General features: G+C 44.9%; 1 protein-coding gene across 1 annotated transcript in view; it reads right to left on the bottom strand.

The window, feature by feature from the left end:
• Positions 1-9737, bottom strand: part of npr1a (natriuretic peptide receptor 1a) — a 37709-nt gene extending 27972 nt beyond the window's left edge. Inside the window, exons 1-2 of the mRNA XM_076301469.1 lie at positions 9203-9737; positions 7050-7782 (exon numbers count right to left, since the gene is read on the bottom strand). Coding sequence (XP_076157584.1) covers positions 7050-7779 — 730 coding nt within the window. The 5' untranslated portion in view covers positions 7780-7782; positions 9203-9737. The remainder of the gene's footprint in view (positions 1-7049; positions 7783-9202) is intronic.
• Positions 9738-18213: the final 8476 nt, after the last annotated feature.

The following is an 18213-nucleotide window of genomic DNA, read 5'->3' on the forward strand; positions in this document are numbered from 1 at the left end:
TAAGTAGCAAATGGAAGTTCAAAACTGGTTTTATCCAATAGAACACAAGTTGATCACAACATTATGATAATATGTGTTACTATGGATTTATAACAAGTTATAATGCAGCGGTCATTTTTGACTGGGAACACAAAACTAGTAAACATAAAACGAACACAACAGAGGAGGGCAACAGAGTGATGTTAGCATTCGACAAACACAGCCAGTGGTGTAACTCTTTTTGTGTAACTCTTCTAGAGTAATGTTAGAACTCCACACAAATACAGCCTGTGCTTTAACCCTTCTAGAGAAATTTTTAGAACTCCACACAAACACAGCCACTGGTGTAACTCCTCTAGAGAAATATTAGTCTGTGCTGTAACTCTACTAGAGTAATGTTAGTGTTCTACACAAATTAAAACATCGAAAAAAAGAAGCAAATGTGAAGAGAAAGTTAAGCAAATGCAGTGTACAAATTATGTGGAAAAAAGTGAATGTTAAGTTAAAGGTACGCTATGCGAGATTTTCACCTTTACGAAGCCAATTTGACATGTAATAGGCAAATCGTTCACCTAGCATAGCTATATAGCGAGAAAACCAGTCATCCAATTTCAATAACGGAGGCCCGACAAATCTGTGGGAGAATCGTGAAACATTACCTTGTCAGTAGATATAGCTCTTTGGAGATAGCTTATGCCTGTTGTTAATCCTTCACCTTCACAACAAAAGTATTTTCATTGTGTACAGGGGGGATAAGTCACGAGAAGTTTGCTATTTACAACAGCAGAGTAAAATATAAATATATTGCGACTCTAGAGGGAGCAATACAGTCGCCAAAAATACCTAAACCGGCATAGTGTATCTTTAAATACCTAAACCTGCATAGTGTACCTTTAAATACCTAAACCTGCATAGTGTACCTTTAAAGCAGCACTAAAGAACATTTGCTCTCGGGGTCCCCTACAGTTAAGAAGTGCAAGCAGTGCAGTTTTAATAATAAGTAATAAATAAACTCTTTATTATTCCACTGCATGGTTGAATTTCCCATTGTCCTACGTAATTTAGAACGATCATTAACCATATGTTATTTGCACACCTATGAAGTAGATCCATTTTTTTGGCCGTATCACACTTGTATATTAATTCGCCGAACTCATTAAGTTTTAGCTAGATAGATGACAGCAGGCTAAGTAAAATAGCGATGTTTCAAAACTAAAGTTCATCAGAATCTTGGGATACGCCCGCTTGACAACAGGAGAGATAGAACTAACGACTGGCCTTTGGCCGTAGCAGCCATCCATTTAGAACTAGTAACGGCAGTTTGTCTATGTAGCAAACTATAAACATAACTCGGATACGATTTAGAGGGAATGCACAGACAGCAATCTGTAGAAAGAGAGCTAGCTCTGAATTCCTGTATCACTGCCTATTTATAGTAGCCTATCTATAGTAGCCTATCTATACTCTGCAGGGGAGCGTGCCTATGTCCCCACAGCTCTATATTCCCAGACCTTAACCTACAAATGTGGGAACATAGGAAAGTGGGAACATAGGGCTGTGGGAACATAGGGCTAACCCCCTCTGCAGTCTTTAGCATAGCAACTTTTCACGATTAGACATTATTGCTATCGCTAGTGAAATGGAAGTGATATGATTATGAAGTGAAAGTGACGTGATTATGAGGTGAATGTGATGTGATTATGAAGTGAAAGTAAAGTGAAAGTGATGTGATTATGAAGTGAATGTGATGTGATTATGAAGTGAATGTGAAGTAAAAGTGATGTGATTATAACCCGAAAGTGAGTGGGATTGTCCTGCACTAACTGGACGCTGTAGAGCCTCTGCACTGGTCAGAGGCAGCTCATTCTTGTAAGCGGGAGGTTGGTGCCGGGCGGCATCATTTCCCCACTGCAGAATGGACTACACACACTATCTCCACAGCGACCGGAACATTCCTGTGTCATACAGACAGCCATTAGCAGTGTGGTGTCACTTACATGCAATGTGATAAGCAACAGATGTTTGAGGTCAATTCTAAGACGCAGAGAATTATCAGCTTTTGTTAACGGAGAGAATTCAATATTTCAAAACAATCCAAAAAAGTTTAATTTAATACATTCCAAATGTTTCTCTGTGTGTGCATGCATATGAATGTGTGTGTGTGTGTGTGTGTGTGTGTGTGTGTGTGTGTGAATGAGGGACAGCATGTTGTACTGAGTAATATTATATCTCCAGTCCCAGGGGCTTTCCCCTTTTCCTTACATCCTTTCCTCCCCAATATCAAGCCCCCGCTGTCATGTTCTCTGTCACTTTCACCCCTATGCAACAACCAGCCTCATCCACTCTAACTCTTTATCATTAAAGCTGCAGTTGGCAAGTCTGACAGATTGAGGGGAATTTTGAATGTTTACAACTCTCATGCCCCTCCCCCACTACTACCGAGCACCCTCATCGAGTTTGTGCTCGTCAGTGCACACCAGACTGTGATTGACAGTCAGATCTCACACAGCCCTGCTCTGATTGGACCAGAAGAACCGGGAGCTGTGGATTTTTGCAAAACAAATAACAGGCTCTAGGTGGAGAAAGAAGTGCGGGTTTTTTTCTAAAACCGGCTGATTTATGTTGTTCTGTCGGAGCATAGTGTCGGTTTCAGTAATATGATAAAAAAAATCTTGCCAACTGCAGCTTTAAGTCCCTCATCATTCCATCACATCTTTATAGCCATGCCGCCCTCCCTAGCGTCTCGTTTGTCTTTGCATAGGAAGCACAAGGCACATCGGTCAGGACAAAAGCAGCGAGTAAAAGGGCTGCACGCATGTCTCCTCTTGGTCGTGTTATGGGGCTTTCAGACAGGAAGTAGTAGGCGTTGCGCTTAAACATAAAATAATAGTCAACACTGCGAGCTGCAGTCAAAGTTCAGCATTGTTGACCTTTGACCGCGGTGTGCGTAAGGGCACCGTACTGTACTGTGTTTTGCACCGCGCACTGGATAACTGTTCCTGCACCGCGTAAGCAATTGAAAACAACATGTTTTAGAGCACAGAAGTGGCGTTGTGGTATCAGTTTTAGAGCACAGAAGTGGCGTTGTGGTATAAGTATAAGTATATATACTCTTTTGAACCCGTGAGGGAAATTTGGTCTCTGCATTTATCCCAATCCATGAATTAGTGAAACACACTGTGAGGTGAAGCACACACTAATCCAGACGCAGTGAGTTGCCTGCATCAACATCAAATGCGCTCGGGGAGCAGTGAGGGGTTAGGTGCCTTGCTCAAGGGCACTTCAGCCATTCCTACTGGTCGGGGTTGGAACCGAAGTGCTAACCAGTTGGCCACGGCTGCCCCTCTTGTGGTCTCTAACGTGTGAGGCGCTTCATTGCCCTGATTAGTTTGGATGTGTCATCTCATTCCATCTGATCTCCATGCCGACTCCGTGCCTGTGCTTGTTTGAAGTCGTTAGGAATTCCTCTGGACTTGTTCCTGCCATGCCTCCTGTAAGAACACGGAACATGGAACACGGAACACGGAACACAGAGCCTGTTCTTCTCGCTCGCTCCCCCCAGCAGCTGGAACGGCTCCCTGAAGGAGGTTTGTGGTGTGTGCTCTCTGTTTCTCTCTTTTCTTTCTCTCGTTCTCCCTCTTTCCCTTTCTCTTTTTCTGACTCATTGTCTGGTCTTTTGTTTCTATCTCTCTCTTTTGCTCTCTCTATCTCTCTCTCCCTCATTCTCTTTCTCCAACTGACTGTCTGATTCTCTTTTTTATTTCTCTCTCTCTCCCTCATTCTCTTTCTCTCTTTTTTCTTCTGCTCTCTCTTTCTCCCTCTTTCTTATTCTCTTTCTCTATCTCCCTGTCCCTTCCTCACACACATTCTCTCCACTACAGCAGTAATCATGTTTGAGACACAAAGTAGCCTAGCAACAGGGGCGGTTTATAATCTCAGTAGTTTATAGCCTCTCATTAACAGGTTTATAACCTCTCATTAAAAGGTTTGTAATGTGTATATGTCTAGCCATTAATAATAGCATGCAATTATCCTACATAATCACATTTTAAAGTACACATACAATATATGTTTGGGTTAACACAAGGGACAACAATAAATACTACAACTAAGGCCCCTCATACTGATGGTGAAACACAACATTTGCTTTAGATGTCCACTCCAACACACCTATAGCATAGAGGTGTATATACCTATGAACTGTCAGTGACCAGTTGCCATGAGACATTTGTTTATCCTTCATCGGATGTAGATTAAACAAACAAAACATATATAATGGTGAAACAGAGGGCCAGATGTACGTACATTTGCGAACGTAGCGTTATCAGCGCCATGGACACACCGCAGATTGCGAACGCTGTCAGACCCAAGTTTCCGTCGTATTTATCAATCAGTCAATCCTTAGTGTAAACTGCGCTTTTCTCTGCCTTTCTCCGCCCATAAACGCAATTTACGAATGTCCACAACTGAATGCCAGCGCCTACATGCGCAGTTGAATGAAGTTAACTGATGACAACATTAAAAAGAATCAAACGTTTAGCGATCATGAAATAATACCATACATGATAAGATGTCAACAAGCAAGGAGATAATTAAGATCAGTAGTTCTACTCAAAATACTTGTGCACGTAGTCTATGGAAGATTGGTCAAATCTAGCAAGTAGGAAAGTTTAAGTGAATGACGTGAAAGTTAAAGTAAGACATTCGAAAGGCCAACGAAATTTAATGTTGCTTTTGATAGTACAGTACAAAGACTTACAAAACTGGTGCTCTAAATAGCGATTCTGTTGTCTTTGAAAGGTTCTCTTATTGACGCATTGAACTGGATTAACACCTGCTTTTACAAGGCGGAAGTATTTAGGCGCAGAATAGACGTGCGCTTTCAGGAGCAGTCTTTGTACATACCGCGGAATACATAACTAGGCGCTATTTACTCTTCCCCTCCCATCTTTTTACGCTCAACTCCCACTTTCCCCTGGATCCTCCCAAGAATGCATATGCATGACATGACAAACGCAATCTGCCACTCTCAGCTCCTGCGACAGGCAGTTTGCGCTTTTACCTCATTGCGGCCTGTTTGTACATACCTCGCAATGATTTTACACGCACATTGCGAAACAAATACGCCTGAAGTGGGCGCAAAAGCGTTAGTACATCTGGCCCACAGTGCTTATCCTGATTGTAAACAGCGCTTATCCTGATTGTAACACTACCCGAAGCGTAAAGATCAGGAGTCTGCAGTGTCACTGCAGAATGCAGTTCAGAATGGAGATGCACAATGACCAGAGGACCCTTAGGCATCATCACTGGTCAGTGGCTGTGTCTATGGACAGTGTGGATCCATTCAGTTAAATCCTATAGAATTGGCGATGCACTGTCCATCTCTATACAGTCATTGCTGCAGATATTCCAGTAGGAATTCCAATTTTTTCAATAAGAATCTGATATGAGAATATAACCTCTTAACATGTGGAATCTGTGTTGTAAAAAGAATTAGAGATCATGCTGTGATGTCACACATTGCCATATAAGTACGGAGGGAGGGGGGCATTAATAATTTAAGGAGGGACAGTCATACTCCCACCCTCCCCCACTAGGAAATCTGAGCTTCCCTCTGATTTCACATCCATCAGTATTTTACACACACACACACACACACACACACTCACACACACAGAGACACACTCACACACAGACACACACGCACAAACATGGACTCACACACACACACACACACACACACACACACACACAGACACAGACACACACACACAAACATGACTCACTCACACACAGACACACTCACATACAGACACACACTAACGAACATTGACACACACACACACACATACTCACTCAAGTAACATCAGTCATTTGACTGATTAATGGATGCACATTGCACATGTAAGAGCAGAGGAAGTGAGATATTCTCATTCCATCTGATGGTCTGTTTTGAAATGACAGTGGGCTGTATGTGTCATCTGACATCTCATCCTTTTCAGCACAAGTCTCTAGCCCCTACACCTTAATATACTGTGCATTTACTGTAATATACATGTCAGTGAGTATGTTAAACTCCTGCTGTCATTCAGAGACAGTCAAGACTGCACTGTAATGTAAAGTAGTGGTGGGGGAAATTGATTCTGTTCAGTATCGTGATATTTTGTGCACAAAATTAAATCAATACAGTAGCTCAAAGTATCACAATATTTAATTATATAATTTAAGTATCTATTTTACTTTTATTTTACTTGAACACCTGATAACATTAAATTTCCTTATTCCGCCCACAAGGTGGCACTTGTTGTGGTGTTTTGTTGTTGTGCATTCAACAGCAATTTCAAATAAAAATGGCTTCACAATCACAACCTGTTATACACAACAATCCGTCTTCTTTCACATCGAAAATGTGGGTGTATTTCGGTTTTCAACAAAGAGCGAATAGTAAGGACCTTGACATGCACCATGCCATGACAACGTTTTTGCATTACCCTTCTACTAAGTTTTTTGACACTTGACATTTAAAGTGTGTTGAACAGTCTTATTTTCCATATTTTTTGTAATGCCTTTGAATAATATGAGAGACATGAATCACAGTATATCGCAGAATCGAATTGCAATATGTTGTATCGCAATATGTTAAGAATCGCAATAATATTGTATCGTGGCCCAAATATTGCAATAGTATCGAATCATCACATTTTTGCCAATTGCCAAGTGTTAAATGTGATGATAAGTGTGAAAAGCTAAATGTAAATCTGAGTGTGGGCATAAGATGTGGCTCTGATTGTGCAAATTAAAATATCACTAACCGTGGGCCTGGCCCCAGATCAATCCCTCACCACTGGTCTGGGCCCTGATCAATTACTTACTACCAGCCTGAGCCCTGATCACTTACTTCTCAATCACTTACCACGACCCTGAGCCCTGATCAATTACTTCTCAATCACTTACCACGACCCTGAGCCCTGATCAATCACTTCTCAATCACTTACAACCAGTATGGTCTCTGATAAATCACTTGTCAATCATTTACCACAAGCATGATCAATCCCTTCTCAATGACTTACCGCGGGCCTGGTCCCTGATCCTGGTCACCAGGTCCTTGTAGTCCACTGGCTGGTGGCTCTCGTCGAAGGCCAGCTCTTTGGTGGTGATGTTCTCCTTCAGCATCTCCGTGTAGGGCCCCTCGACGGTGAAGTAGCACGGCCGGTCGTCGTGCTTGTGGTCGTGGAACACCACCATGGCCTGCGTCCACCTGAAGTACTGGTGGACCTGCACCACGAACTCCCCCAGCTTCTTGTAGGTGGGCCCCGTGTTGGTGATGGAGGCGTACTCCTCGAACGCGATGGCCGCTGCTCCGGCCGTCACCATGGGAACGTTCCAGTGGCTGGTGAAGCGCGCCACTTGTGCGGCGGCGTAGTCGCAGCCCGGCCCGACGAACGCCCAGGGGTTGTGGGACAGCCTGAGGTCCACGGCTGCCAACGGAGCCACCGACTCCGAGCACTGGCCCTCCTTGGTGTCGCTGCCTTGGAAGACGAGCTCCAGGTGGTGTCCCGGCAACAGCGCGGGGTCAGAGTTCACGCGCTCCAGCGCTCGGATCAAGGCGGGCGCCACACGCGGCCATGCCCACGCGTAGATCGTGTTGTTTTTGGGCAAGATGGCCGCCAGCGTGACGTTCTGACTTGCTGCGGCGTGGCGAGGGGGAGTGGCCTGGGTAAGCCCCGCCCCCAGCTGAGTGGACAGGAGGCCCAGCAGCACGAGGGGCAGAGTCCACGACGGGGGCCGACGCACCAGCATCCTCTGTGGAACAACAACAACAACAACATCAACAACAACAACATCAACAACACAACATTGCATTCATATAGCCCTTTCCAGTGAGGGGAGAACAGAGAGCCTGGTCATCACTGTACACTGCCCTCAGCTTAGAGGCGCAAGGCTCAAGAGGACAGCCCACAACTGACCAACCAGAGCAAGACTGCATCATAAAGGACAAAACTGTCCACAGATACATCTGACCACTCAGAGCAAGACTGCATCATAAAGGACAAAACTGTCCCCAGATACATCTGACCACTCAGAGCAAGACTGCATCATAAAGGACAAAACTGTCCACAGATACATCTGACCACTCAGAGCAAGACTGCATCATAAAGGACAAAACTGTCCACAGATACATCTGACCACTCAGAGCAAGACTGCATCATAAAGGACAAAACTGTCCACAGATACATCTGACCACTCAGAGCAAGACTGCATCATAAAGGATAAAACTGTCCACAGATACATCTGACCACTCAGAGCAAGACTGCATCATAAAGGACAAAACTGTGCACAGAGCAGCAGGAGAAACTGTTGTTTCTCAGACTATAACTAAACAAGCTGAAATGCAGTTATCATTCAGTCTTGGCCAGTGTTCGAAATAAAATCTTTGCACCTTTGAAAAACATGTAGTTGTTGGTCTATACGAAAAAAAAAAATGTTTTTCCTTGTTGATTTCACCCATGTATCCATGTTAATTACTAAGTTTGTTAGTAAATATTACCCAATGTAATCATTTACCAAAGATAATCCACTAAAATTGCTGCTGGCCCACTAACGAACACACACTAACAAAAAAAGTCATTGTATACAAAATGTTTGTAATTCAGTATTCTTAAATGGATGCATAACATCGTGTTTCAGACCTGCGGACTCATCGCTTGCAGATTTATAACGCTAATATATAAAACACCTAAAGCCTATCCGAGGACCTCAGCTTTGCTCTGCCACTTGAGAGCAAAATCCTAGTGCTGGTAACGTAGCCTACTCAAATTTTTGATAAGACACCAAAATGTAACTATTGCAGTCAATTACAATGCTCCAGGTGTTATATTTTACTTTAACAGCATAAATGAATAGCCTACAGGCAATGTTTTTTTTAATCAACAGTGTTTAATGGTTTTAAAGTATTTTATTTGGCCTATGTTATGTAAATAAATGTCACAATGTTCCAGACGTTTAAGTGCCAGATTTATAATAGTTATGTATTGCCTACATTATAGGCAATATTACAGGGAAAGTAGCTACGTCAACGAATAAAGCTATGTTGCCTTTCTGCGAAGATTAATGTGAACGGTCGATAATTTGATAAAACGTTAACATTCCTGATACTTATTTTCAGACATGAAGTTGGATTTACCTGACAAAAATCCCGTGTGCTATGTGTAATTTAGCCTACCTTAAATGACGTGGTAATAAGACATGCCTTTCTCGTTGCCAAAGGTGGTTTACGGTGAAACTTCGGAGGCAGGAACGGGGAGAGACGCGAATGCGCTCTGCTTTCTGAAGGCTGATGACACCTCTTCCAATCTTATCGGGCACAGACTTCTCGTCCAAAACTCGACAATTATTTACAAAAGAGGTGAAGGACAAAGTCACCGGAAACTGCGACAGGTATGCACTGAAGTCTTTGTTTTAGCGTTTGCCCACGAGGCTTTTCTAGAAAAAAAGTTGTTAATATGTTGCCTCCCCTGGTTTTCGGAACCTTGGTGTTTTTCCCTTCTCCGTCTCTCCCTCCTTCAACGGGCACAGCTAAGAGATTGTTCTGAAGTGCTGTCAGTTTCTTAGAATTGCGCTAGGAGCCAAAAACAAACATTGCGCATTTCACGTAGTTTGTCAATTGCCGACAAGCTCGGCTATTTTCGTGGAGAACTTCAGAGCATATTTCAACGGCATCCACGAAAAGCAGCATACCACCGATGAAGACCACCTCTCCTCGCAAAACCGGACATTCGAGAGAAAGGAAAAACAGTCCCTCCACTTGCATTGGTGGAAATGACGCGCATTAAGAGCGTGCAGAATTCTCTTGCCATGATCCACCAAGCTTCCACAGTCTGTGGCGAATGAGATGATGACACCAGACGTGCGCGCATGTGTGATTGTTTGTGCGCGTGTTTGTGTATGCCTGAATAATGCGAACTTCAGCAAGAAGCCAGTTCTGTATTTGGCCTGCCTTAGCTGGCGTTCTGGGGTGTGTGTGTGTGTGTGTGTGTGGAGAGGATGTAAGGGTCCTTTTGCTGGCAGTGTGGGCAGTGTTGTGTGTGAGTGTGTATGTCAAAGAGAGAGTATGGGTAGGGGGTATGAGGGTCCTTCAGCTGTATGTGTGTGTGTGTGTGTGTGTATGTGTGTGTGTGTGTGTGTGTCAGAGAGAGAGAGTTTGGGTAGGGGATGTGAGGGTTCTTCAGCTGGTGGTTTGGTGTGTGTGTGTGTGTGTGTGTGTGTGTCAGAGAGAGAGAGTGTGGGTAGGGGATGTGAGGGTTCTTCAGCTGGTGGTTTGGTGTGTGTGTGTGTGTGTGTTTGAGGTGGGGGTCCTTCCGTTAGTCTCCCACTGACCTGTGGCATATCGGCCACTCCGTCCCCTTCCTCTCTCATTGTTCGCTGCCTTCCCCACATCCTCTCAATTAAAATGGGCTATTTTCGTTAGAGCCCATTAAGCTCTCATTGGCTCCTGCCCCCCCCCCCCCCCCCCCGACCCCTCTCCCCACCTCCCCTCCTCTCTCCTCTCTCCTCTCTTCTCCTCTTTCCTCTCTCTCTCTCACTCCCCCTCCTCTCTCCTCTCTTCTCCTCTTTCCTCTCTCTGCCTGCTTTCTCACTTCACCGCGTCCTATCTGAGCCTCTCATCTTGCACCCAGCACAGCAGCTCCAGTGCCTCACCGAGTCCAGATCAATACCGCTGATCGCAGGGCGAGCTCCCGCAGAACAGCACTGAAGACAGAAGAGAGGAGAGGGGGAGAGGGAGGGGAGGAAGGATGGTGGAGAGAGGGAGGAGAGGGGACATGGAAAGAGAGGAGGCAAGTCCAGGTCAATAGTGCTGATTATTGTCTGTCATAGGCCTCACATGTTCTAGCAGGCCCCCTTATCACAGAGCTATTTTCCACACACAACATAAGAGATGGAGGAGAGGAGGGGAGATGGGGGAGAGGAGGAGAGAGGAGAGAAAAGGAGAGGAGGAGAGAGTGAGGAGAGGGTAGAGAGGAGAGGAGGAGAAGAGAGAGTGAGGAGAGGGTAGAGAGGAGAGAAGAGGAGAGAGTGAGGAGAGGAGAGGAGGAGAGAGAAGAGGAGAGGAGGAGAGGGTGAGGAGAGGGTAGAGATGAGAGGAGAGGAGAGGAGAGGAGAGATTGAGGAGAGGAGAGGAGAAGAGAGAGGAGGAGAGGGTGAGGAGAGGGTAGAGATGAGAGGAGAGGAGAGAGTTAGGAGAGGAGAGGAGGAGAGAGAGGAGGAGAGGGTGAGGAGAGGGTAGAGATGAGAGGAGAGAGTGAGGAGAGGAGAGGAGGAGAGAGAAGAGGAGAGGGTGAGGAGAGGGTAGAGATGAGAGGAGAGGAGAGAGTGAGGAGAGGAGAGGAGGAGAGAGAGGAGGAGAGGGTGAGGAGAGGGTAGAGATGAGAGGAGGAGAGGTGGAGAGAGTGAGGAGAGGGTAGAGAGGAGGAGAGGAGGAGAGGAGGAGGAGAGGAGGAGAGGGTGAGGAGAGGGTAGAGATGAGAGGAGAGGAGAGAGTGAGGAGAGGAGAGGAGGAGAGAGAGGAGGAGAGGGTGAGGAGAGGGTAGAGATGAGAGGAGGAGAGGTGGAGAGAGTGAGGAGAGGGTAGAGAGGAGGAGAGGAGGAGAGGAGGAGGAGAGGAGGAGAGGGTGAGGAGAGGGTAGAGAGGAGGAGAGGAGAGGTGGAGAGAGTGAGGAAAGGGGAGATGGAGAGAGCACGTCCAGGTCAATAGTGCTGATTGCTGATAGCCTTCCACACACAACACAAGACAGACGAGAAGAGCAGAGGGAAGATAGAGAGAGGAGAGGATAGGTGGAGAGAGGAGAGGAGGAAAGAGGAGAGGTGGAGAGAGAGGAGAGGAGAGGTGGAGAGAGGAGAGGAGAGGTGGAAAGAGGAGGAGTGGGGAGATGGAGAGAGAGGAGAGGAGAGGTGGAAAGACACATGATACACACACATGATACACACACACGATACACACACATGATACACACACATGATACACACACACGATACACACACACGAAACACACACGTGATACACACACACAATACACACACATGATACACACACACGATAGACACACATGATACACCAGTGGCAACATCCAGTTGGACCCCCAAGAAAATACACCCCCTCTTCAACAACAACAGAAACACCTTATACCTCATATAGTAAAACACACCTGCCCAAATACACCCCCTCTTCAACAACAACAGAAACACCTCATACCTCATATAGTAAAGAAACAACACCTGCCCAAATACACCCCCTCTTCAATAACAACACCTGCCCACCTCATACTTCATACCAAGCCACCAAGGGAGAGAGAGGAGGAGGAGGAGGAGGAGGAGGAGGAGGAGGAGGGGAGATGGTGAGGATGTCCAGGTCAATACTGTTGATTGCAGGGCTACTTTGAGAAAATGTCACACAAGCACACACACACACACACACTAACACTCATTCACACACACACACAAGCACGCACACACACACTAACACTCTTTCACACACACACACAAACACACACACACACACACACACACACATACACACACACACACGCAGTAAGAGAGCTGGAGAGCCAGACTTTGTCACAGTGCAGTTTTCCATGGCAACTGGCATCTACGCATGATCACATGGCATCGCCACCTTGACAGCAGGAATGGCACACACACACACACACACACACACACACACACACACACACACACACACACACACACACACTGGCTAATTAGCGGTTGACCAGTGCTACTGCCCACCATCTAGCTGTCTGTATCTTACAGAAAATAGCTGCACTGCTTCAAGTGTCAAAACTGCAGTTTTCTGAGTATCAAAACGGCAGTTTTGGAGGAATTCTTTGCAGCTCTTATGCAAAAAAAACCTTCAGTATAACTGCAGTCATGTTTTGTAAGGACGCTATTCAGACAGTTGCAGAGACACAGCAGAGTCAGATAAGATAAGCAGAGAAGAGTGTCCTGAGTGTCCTGCATGTGCTAAACACAGTACACTCAGCGAGAAAACATAGGCAAGTAAGATGAGTCTGCTTAAAACACACACACACACACACACACACACACACACACACACACACACACACACACACACACACACACACACACACACAGTTTGCTCTCTCTCTCTCGCTCAGTCTCTCTCTCTCTCTCTCTCTCTCACACACACACACACACACACACACACACACACACACACACACACACAGTTTGCTCTCTCTCTTTCACACACACACACACACACACACACACACACACACACACACACACACACACACACAGGTAATATGAGTATGCTTAAAACCACATATAAGTTAGATGAGTTTGCACTTTCTCTCTCTCTCTCTCTCATAGACACACACACACAGGCAATATGAGTATGCTTAAAACCATATATAAGTTATGCCGGCCTTACACAATATGATTTTCGAGTGATTTCCCAGTTGGTGTCTAATTTCCAAAGTCAGAATGAAATCATAGTTTTACTGGAGTCGCGGCTAGATCATTTAGTGTAAGGTGCCAATCATAGCGGTTTTAAGCCAGTCCAAGTCAGTCTTTTTCTAGTCTAGGCGTTATAACAATATCAAATATGGAAGAAGGCGATTTGTTATTTCTTAGAAATGATTAGTCGGCTATTTCACGTGAGAGAACAACTCCATATCGGGATGTCACACATTAAACAATGCTGCAGAAACACATATGACTGATATGAGTAGGCTATCGTTTCAGTTCCTGTTGAGATCTAGTGCACGATGGAAAATAATGTAAAGCAAATCTTGTCGCAGTCTTTTAAATAGTGACCCTGCAAGATCCATAGTCGTTGCAAAATCATAGTCTGTGAGTAGTCTGTAACTTAAAAGCTTTATGACTTGTCTTTAGATGTGAGAGGGTCTGAGACTGTAGTCTTTCAAAAATCTTTTCCAAATCTTTTGAAAGTCTTCTGGTGTAAGGATGGCATTAGATGAGTTTGCCCTCTCTCTCTCTCTCTCGCTCAGTCTCTCTCTCTCTCTCTCTCTCTCACACACACACACACACACACAAACAAACAAACACATTACATTTAGCGCTTTTTTCCTCGAGACTCAAAGCGCGTCACATGGATGGGGGGACCTCACTAGTAACCACCACCAATGTGTAGCACCCACCCACCCACACACACACACACACACACACACATACACACACAGGCCAGATGAGTAAGTAAGTACAATGATGTATGCTACAACCCTGGGAAGAGTCCAGTCCAACACCACATTCCATCTTGTGTCTTGATTAATGATATAATGATATAAACTTCACTGCAAAGTTGGCAACAAAATATTGTTGACAGTTGTTGCTGTTCTGCAGCCAGTGACAAAGGTATGAGAATGTCTTCTCGGTTCTATAACACAGACGCAACCTAGACTCAACAGTCAACACAAACACACACATTAACCATGCACAACAACACACAACAGAACGTAAAACTGCAGTAGAACTTCTTAGTTGCTTTGAGTTATGTGACAAAGTCTGTTTTGTTTCAATTTGTCAGATGTTGCAGTTGGCAGAAATACACAGCAGTCTGCCCCCCCCCCCCCAAGCCAATCCTGTGATGCTCCTCCTGTCATCCAGGTTTGCCTGGGCTTCCTCATAGTCCTGATTGGTTGGAGCAGATGTTTGCATAGTCCTGATTGGTTGGAGCAGATGCTCACATAGTCCTGATTGGTTGGAGCGGATGCTCACATAGTCTTGATTGGTTGGAACGGATGATCACATAATGCTGTTTGGATGGAATCAATAAGCACATAAGGATGTTTGGATTGATTTGATGATCATGTAAGGTCGATGGGCTGGGGGTCTGGTTATGGTTCTGGTATTTTGCAGATACTTTTGTCCAAAACAATTTACAGAATATAAACCTTACATTAGTAAAATGTAACTGTCGAAAAATGATAGAGGTCAAATGTAATGTATTACTTTTATGGGAATACCACCCAGGTAGAGAGGAAGGTCCTTCCGAGAGTTTTAAATACTGCAGAGAAAATCACTGGTGCTAACCTCCCATCCATGGACACTTTACACACAACACTGCAGAAAAAAAGCACAGAGCATCGTCAGATACACACACACACATCCTGCTCATCACTCTGCTCATCCTCAGAGACACACACACACACCACCCTGCTCATCCTCAGAAACACACACCACTCTGCTTATCCTCAGACACACACTCTGCTCATCCTCAGAGACACACACACACACACACACACACCCTGCTCATCCTCAGACACACACACACTCTGCTCATCCTCAGACACACACACCCTGCTCATCCTCTGCTCATCCTCAGACACACACACCCTCCTCATCCTTAGAGACACACACACTCTGCTCATCCTCAGACACACACACACCCTGCTCATCACTCTGCTCATCCTCAGACACACACACACCCTGCTCATCCTCAGACACACACACACCCTGCTCATCCTCAGACACACACACACACACACTCTGCTCATCCTCTGCTCAGACACAAACACCACTTTTCTCTTTTCTTTATTTCTTCCTTCCTTTCTTCCTTTCTTTCATTTTTCTCTTTGCCGGATACATCCAGTCTGTGAGGATTATCATAAGCTAATGCACAAATAGAATAAATGAATGAATAAATGTATGAATAAACATTGTCCGTAAAAGAAAATGTTTTTCTAACATTCCTCGGGGGAGTGGAACATAGCAGACATCGACAACATTCATCACCAAGTTTAAATCTCTACCAGGACCTCAATCTGCCAAGGCCCTGTTCTCATGATTTCAGTATCTACCTCTACCCAAATAGTAATAGCAGCACTAATATCAATATTTACCTATGCCCACATAATAAGAGTACTAACAATAACATCAGCAATAAATCTATAACCCTAATTCCCATTGCACACAAATACCCTCTCTAAGAAAAGCAGCTCTGTGAAGGAGAGAAGCCCATGTAAGGAGGTGTAATTGGGCCGTGCAGCAGACTCCTTCCTCTGTGCCCTCTACGGGCTGCTGTAGCCCACAGCAGGGCACTTCAAAGCGGAGCAGATTCACTCAGTGTCAGTGGATGATGTCCAGAGCCGTGCTGATTGAATCACATGTGCTTCAGTGCCAATCAGAGGGTGTGTGTGATGTGTGTATGGTGTGTGTGTGTGGTGTGTGTGATGTGTGTGTGCTGTGTGTGTGGTGTGTGTGTGATGTGTGTGTGATGTGTGTGTGCTGTGTGTGTGGTGTGTGTGTGTGGTGTGTGTGATGTGTGTGTGGTGTGTGTGTGGTGTGTGTGATGTGTGTGTGATGTGGGGATAAGCGGGTGTCTGGAAACACAGTATGAGATCAGAGATCAGCACAAGACGACCCATCTAACCGCCTGCCAGCATCACGCTGTGGATATCTACACTCTACAACCCACCTTTAACACCTATACCCAACACCCTAAACACCCTAACCTATATCCTTAACACCTATACCCAAAACCCTAAACACCCTAACCTATATCCTTAACACCTATACCCAACACCCTAACCTATATCCTTAACACTTATACCCAACACCCTAAACTATATCCTTAACACCTATACCCAACACCCTAAACACCCTAACCTATATCCTTAACACCTATACCCAACACCCTAAACACCCTAACCTATATCCTAAACACCTATACCCAACACCCTAAACACCCTAACCTATATCCTTAACACCCTAACCTATATCCTAAACACCTATACCTTATATCCTAACACCCTGAACACGTAACACCCTAAACACCTATACCCAACACCCTAAACACCCTAACCTATATCCTTAACACCCTAACCTATATCCTAAACACCTATACCTGACACCCTAAACACCTATACCCTATATCCTAACACCCTAAACACCCATACCCTAACACCAGTGGTGTAGTCTAGTTAGCTGTAGTGGGTATATTGTGATGTAATCTAGTTAGCTGTAGTGGGTATACTGTGATGTAGTCTTGTTAGCTGTAGTGGGTATACTGTGATCAACCCAAAGATGTTAATACTGCGTAGTCCTGTGTATCACATAGACTACACCACTAACACCCCAAACACCTATACCCTAACACGTAAACACCCTAACACCCCAAACACCTATACCCTAACACCCCAAACACCTATACCCTAACACGTAAACACCCTAACACCCCAAACACCTATACCCTAACACGTAAACATCTTAACACCCCAAACACCTATACCCTAACACGTAAACACCTTAACACCCCAAACACCTATACCCTAACACGTAAACACCCTAACACCCCAAACACCTATTCCCTAACACCCCAAACACCTATACCCTAACACGTAAACACCCTAACACCCAAAACACCTATACCCTAACACCCCAAACACCTATACCCTAACACCCCAAACACCTATACCCTAACACGTAAACACCCTAACACCCAAAACACCTATTCCCTAACACCCCAAACACCTATACCCTAACACGTAAACACCCTAACACTCAAAACACCTATACCCTAACACCCCAAACACCTATACCCTAACACCCCAAACACCTATACCCTAACACGTAAACACCCTAACACCCAAAACACCTATACCCTAACACCCCAAACACCTATACCCTAACACGTAAACACCCTAACACCCCAAACACCTATACCCTAACACGTAAACACCCTAACACCCCAAACACCTATACCCTAACATATACTTTGAATGTTGTCTATCTGCATGTTCATCCTACTAGTTCTGTACACAGCATGAGTTTGCTTCTATTATGTCTTAGAATTAGAATTTAGAATTAGAACTTAGAGTTACTGTATGTTAATATATTATGTACGTACATGCTGCCTGCGTGCTAATGTGCTGTAGCGTGTACGGGTCCGTCTGCTTCTGATTCTCTCTCCTCCTTCCTCTCGTCTTCTCACAGCCCCACGCTAATGGGCCCCTGCGCTGAGCTGATCTTCTGCTCCAGGTTTCCTCCTGTTTAAAAGGCAGTTTTTCCTGCTCCAGTCATCAAAGGTCTTGCTGTGGTGTGTCCAGACTTTGTAAAAGGTCTTGCTGTGGTGTGTCCAGGCTTTGTAAAATGTCTTGCTGTGGTGTGTCCTGGCTTTGTAAAAGGTCTTGAGACAATTTCAGTTGTTACTGGTGCTACGGTAATGAAATTCAACTGAATCGTTGCCATCACAGT

The sequence above is a fragment of the Alosa pseudoharengus genome, unplaced genomic scaffold (genome assembly GCF_046254945.1).
Source record: "Alosa pseudoharengus isolate Yale_2024_CS ecotype anadromous, Long Island Sound unplaced genomic scaffold, YU_APseudo_1.1 YU_APseudo_1.1_scf_23, whole genome shotgun sequence".
Classification (NCBI taxonomy): Eukaryota; Metazoa; Chordata; class Actinopteri; order Clupeiformes; family Clupeidae; genus Alosa; species Alosa pseudoharengus.